The sequence below is a fragment of the Galeopterus variegatus genome, unplaced genomic scaffold, assembly GCF_000696425.1.
Source record: "Galeopterus variegatus unplaced genomic scaffold, G_variegatus-3.0.2 Scaffold18132, whole genome shotgun sequence".
Lineage (NCBI taxonomy): Eukaryota > Metazoa > Chordata > Mammalia > Dermoptera > Cynocephalidae > Galeopterus > Galeopterus variegatus.
Window position 1 is genome coordinate 19560 of NW_007744243.1, and position 5227 is coordinate 24786.

General features: G+C 30.4%; 1 protein-coding gene across 1 annotated transcript; it reads left to right on the forward strand.

Annotated features, from left to right (window-relative positions):
- Positions 1–1874: 1874 nt before the first annotated feature.
- On the forward strand, positions 1875–4104 carry LOC103582843 (PC4 and SFRS1-interacting protein-like). The gene is made up of 5 exons (XM_008564324.1): positions 1875–1902; positions 1993–2091; positions 2757–2827; positions 3010–3111; positions 3219–4104. Exons 1-5 carry the CDS (start codon positions 1875–1877, stop codon positions 3606–3608), a joined length of 690 nt encoding a protein of 229 aa, XP_008562546.1. The 3' UTR covers positions 3609–4104.
- The last annotated feature ends 1123 nt before the right edge of the window (positions 4105–5227 follow it).

Consider the following 5227-nt stretch of genomic DNA (forward strand, 5'->3'; position numbering starts at 1 on the left):
TGTGTGTGTGTGTGTGTGTGTGTGTGTGTGTGTGTTTAAAGGAAGAAGTAGAAAGAAAGGATAGGGCATCTGCTACATATAAATGATGATTTGCTAATTTTAAAGTCAAATATGGTACAAATAAATGTGCTTAAATTTCTAAGAGGACTTCTAGTTTCTACTATCAAAAAAATTAAAAATGAAAAAAAAAAGAAAAACACAAAGGAAAAAGATGTAAATATATCTCTATATCTGCAAAATATTCTAAAAGTGATTCATTCAAATCTACTTATGGAAGCATGTTATAAATTCTAAAACACCAATGAGATTGTATTTTAAGTTTAATTTTTAAGGTCAGACTCTACAAGACACTAAATAGTCTAGTGTGATTCTTCTGGGTTTTATGTTACAATGCTGTTCCTAGTGTAGCAAGCTGTGAGGACCACTGATTTAAGACAGATGAATCCAGATAGGACTACTTCCTCACAGCAAGAAGCTGAGTTTTCATTTTGCTAGTCCTTATTAAAGTTCTGTTCAGGTCAGAGAGAAGGTAACTGAACTCAAGAGTTACTTATGTGAATCATACAAATGTTTCCTCACCCTAAACATTTCCTTGATGCTCTCTATGTGCAATCAATAATCTTCTCTCCTGTGTTTTGATAACATTTAAATCATATTGATTATATAATAATTATCACATTGTGGGCTGGCCAGTTAGCTCAGTTGCTTAGAGCCTGGTGTTGTAACACCAAGGTCAAGGGTTCAGATTCCCATACAAGCCAGGTGCCAAAAATAACTAACTAACTAAAAACAAAAAAACAAACAAACAAACAAGAATAATGATTGCATTGTATTACAGATCATTTTAAGTGCATATTTCATGATAGACTATCAACAGGTTGAAATCAGACACACTGTCTTGATCATTATTGCGTCTCTGATAATTACATAATATTAGGTATTTTGCTATATTCTATAGAAAATACAGTAAGACTAGACCTGCCAAAGAGTGCACAATCACTTTCCATCCCCTCCCTGAAATCTCATTATCTACTGAAGTAAAAATGACTTGAGGAATGAAACCACACCTGAACAGACTTTTCACAAGATAATGTCCTTTTCTCAGGCTTATTCAAATTCCAAAGAGAATTATTTACAAGTTAATTTCTGTTTCTCTGCTATATCTATATGGGGCAGTTGTGCCCTTCCCTTGACATTCCTTTGTTGTTTAATTCTTTAGATTCTTAATTGTTTTTTTTTAATCCTGAGAGATTAAACAGTAGACATGTTAAGAAAAAAATGAAACTGTAACCAAAATTTTAAAATAAAGTTTTTTTTAAAAAAAAAACACCTGATTTTTAGATATTTTTTTTGTTCTTGTCTATTTCAACTGGTTCATAGTATGGACTAAATATTAAGATTTCAATTTTAAATGGTTATTTTTGTGATTGATAGTAAAGTGGTACCTTTTCATTTGTGAAATGGTATGTAAGTGTTAGTGGATGTCATTTAAGTTTGATATATTGGCCAATAAAAAATTTTTAATGATAGTATTACCTTAACACAGTCTATTTAATCTTAAAGCTAACTTCAAAACCCCTCAAGTTATTTACTCTTTGGAAATGTGGGGGACAATTAAATTGGTCTCTTTCGACATGCTGCTTTTAAAAATAATTGTGATGTAAAATCCATTAATTTGTAGTTATTCTCTTCTTCTTATGGCCTCTTTGTCCATTGGCCCTGAAATTAGTCTTTTAATAACACACTATTATTTAATGTTGGAAAGAAAATTTAACCATAGTTACTTTTAAATCATTTTATTTGTGATGTCATTGAAAAATCAGATTGTTAAATTATTTAACATGTTAATTTGAGTTTTGGTTACATTTATACTAATGCTGTGGAACTGCATAGTTCCAAGAAGTACAGTCAATTCCTGGTGGTCTAGGCCATTGATTATTTTAAGGAAAAAATTAAATTTTACATAAGGGATTGTGGGCATTTGGTAATCAGTCACAAAGTTCCAATGTTTAATATTTGTGTTAACATTTGATAGGCAGAATAAAGATGAAGGAAAGAAGCCAGAAGTTAAGAAAGTGGAGAAGAAGCGAGGTTAGTTATTTCACTTTCTCAGATGTATAAAATTATACATAGAAAGGAAGCTATACACTTAATTTTTCATGTATCAGTTTTGGAATCAGTCTCATTTTATATTCTAAGAAATGTACAAGTATACATTTTCAAATCCCTAGTGGATTCTGTCTAAATTGCATTGTATTTTAGGCATAATAGGGTGAACTTGCTAAAGAGTCGTCTTTATATTTTAATGCTCATTATTTGATGACGTTAAATTTTTGTAACTGTGCCAAAAGCTGGGTGCTTTCCCATTTTTGACAAATCCCTTGGTTAAACATGTCAGGTAAGGCAGGTGTTTTTAGGACTGGAGTGTACAGTAGTTCATTATTGGATGCAGACTATTTATTTTAGAAACAAACAAAGGTAGATGGTGATTTTGTGCTTTTATGCTCCATGTTACTTTCCTAAACACTTTCACTAAACGTTTAGTATATTAAACCTTGAATGCGAAAATACTCAAAATATTAAATACTAAAAATGGCAGACAACTTCTTATTTATTCTTAGCTAAGCTACTGTTCATGTATTACCAAGAACATTTTTTTTAGTTCACCAATTCTTTCCATTATACTTTGCTTAGACTATACAGAAATACTGGTTTGGAAAAACCACTTACTATTTTTCACATATTTTAATTTATAGAAACATCAATGGATTCTCGACTTCAAAGGATACATGCTGAAATTAAAAATTCTCTCAAAATTGATAATCTTGTAAGTGTTTAACCTCATTTAAAAATAGTGCTTTTATAGCTTCATGATTTTATGTAAATTTAAGATAAAAGGGACAATTATTGGTTATTTTATACTGCCTTATTTGATATTTTCAAAAACTAATCTTCAGAAATAGATTCTATTTGATAATTAAGTTATGAAATTACTGTTTTGTCATGAAGGATGTGAACAGATGCATTGAGGCCTTGGATGAACTTGCTTCACTTCAGGTCACAATGCAGCAAGCTCAGAAACACACAGAGATGATTACAACACTGAAAAAGGTAAGCGATTTCAAGTCCTGTAGATTTTAAAACTTCTTCATTAAAAAATAGGGTTTAAATAAAAAATCAATTAGGAAAACAGTTATGAATGTATATTATTTTCTCAGATACGGCGGTTCAAGGTTAGTCAAGTTATCATGGAAAAGTCTACAATGTTGTATAACAAGTTTAAGAACATGTTTTTGGTTGGTGAAGGAGATTCCGTGATCAAACAAGTGCTGAATAAATCTTTTGCTGAACAAAGACAGCATGAGGAAGCGAATAAAACCAAAGATCAAGGGAAGAAAGGGCCAAACAAAAAGCTAGAAAAGGAACAAACAGGTTCAAAGACTCTAAATGGAGGATCTGATGCCCAAGACAGTAGTAATCAGCCACAACATAATGGAGATAGCAATGAAGAAAGCAAGGACAACCACGAGGCCAGCACTAAGAAAAAGCCATCCAGTGAAGAGAGAGAGAATGAAATCTCTTTGAAGGATTGTACTTTAGACAACTAGTGTTGACATACCTGGAATATAAAGAACATTTGAGAAGTTTGTAATGGTTTCCATTTGAAATATTTAGACTGCTGAAAGTTTTAAATTTTTATAAGCATAGGTTTTGATGTTTAAAACTTTTGAAAGAGAAAATCCCTTCATCTTTGTTTAAAGTAATTAAACATTATTGCTAATTGTACTTGTGCAGTATTAACAGCTACATTATACAATAAATGTGGGTGGGAATCCCATTTGGAAAATGTTAAACTGCTTTTCCAGACATGGTTGTAGCATATTTTCAAGTAGTGTGTATGTTAATGTGTAATTGGTAGTAGAACCAAGTTACATTTTAAAAACTGCTATTTGTATAAACCTTTCCTCTTTTCCCAAGTACCGTGGGTTTTGTGCATAGTTTTTACAAATCTTGGATTTACCAGACTGTCTTTTCACTGTTTGTGGGTTTTGTAGAAGTTAAGCATTTTTATGGTAGATAAAATGTTACTTCTAAAAAAAAAAAGATATTCTATGAATAAAGAAAAAAATCAACTACCAGCAGCATAGCAGTTTTTGAAATTTCAAATATTTTAGGTATAATAATAAATGATAAAAATGCATTAGCCTTCTATAGACAGAATGAGATCACTTTAATTAAAAATGTAGATAGATATCAGTTTGTTTCATTTCATTATTAATGCTGAGATTTAAAATTCCAAATAATATAATAATCATTTTTTTAAAAGGACATTCGAAATAAAAATACAATGTGTTTTTTTGTTTTCAATAATATTACATTGTAGCTATGTTTAATAAACTATCACCTTTAATATTTTCCACTCTTGGACCCTAGTCAGAGGAGATCTGGATTCTTGCTTTAGCACTTTCAGCAATCTTTCGCCTCCTACATCCCTCGTTTTCCTGAGCACACCTGCTCCTTCCTGAATATTCCTGTAATATCCCACTGACTCCGATCTTGCCTTCCTCTACTATGAAAGGATTCACAAATATTACATTTTAATTAGAGTTTGTAACTTTCATATCTGAGTGATAACCTGTCTGGGAACAGCAATTTAGATGCTTAAAATTTCCATAAATTTGTGGTTGGCTTTTGTTTTTGTCGTTTTTCAGTTAACATGTTATGCCCTTCTGATGTTGGTTTTTAAAGCTACACCAATATTAACTCACTTTGAAAATATAATTTTACTTAGAAGCATAGAGAATTCTTTCTAGAGCGTTGAATAAAAATAATAATTTGTATGAGTGATAATTTTGTTCATAAAGTTAACTAAAATAGTAAGCCATGTTAATTTTATGACATAATTTTTTATAAATAGTAAAATTTTTTATATAAATCTTTGATTATTGATTTTAATCCATTTACCTTTTTCTCTTCCACACTTTCCATGATAACAATTTAGATTTATGCTTGACATTTTATGACCAAAGTATTTATAATATTATAATATAATATAGAAATATCCTTACTTTTTCTTTGGTTTTACCTTTTACAAACATCAAGGAGATAATATTCTCTTGGCTTTCCTGCTACCTCACTGGTCATTCTTTGTCAAATTCCTTTATGATTACTTATTCTCTATTTAAATAACAATTTATGTTCCAATGATAAAGTTAGGAATAGAGCT

What these genes read in the sequence shown, in the direction of transcription:
- LOC103582843 (XM_008564324.1), top strand. Translation starts at nt 1,875, where the DNA reads ATGCTGTGGAACTGCATAGTTCCAAGAA. An exon ending in CTCTCAAAATTGATAATCTT is followed by an intron (nt 2,828 to 3,009) that starts GTAAGTGTTTAA and finishes TTTGTCATGAAG; the next exon opens with GATGTGAACAGATGCATTGA. An exon ending in TGATTACAACACTGAAAAAG is followed by an intron (nt 3,112 to 3,218) that starts GTAAGCGATTTC and finishes TTATTTTCTCAG; the next exon opens with ATACGGCGGTTCAAGGTTAG.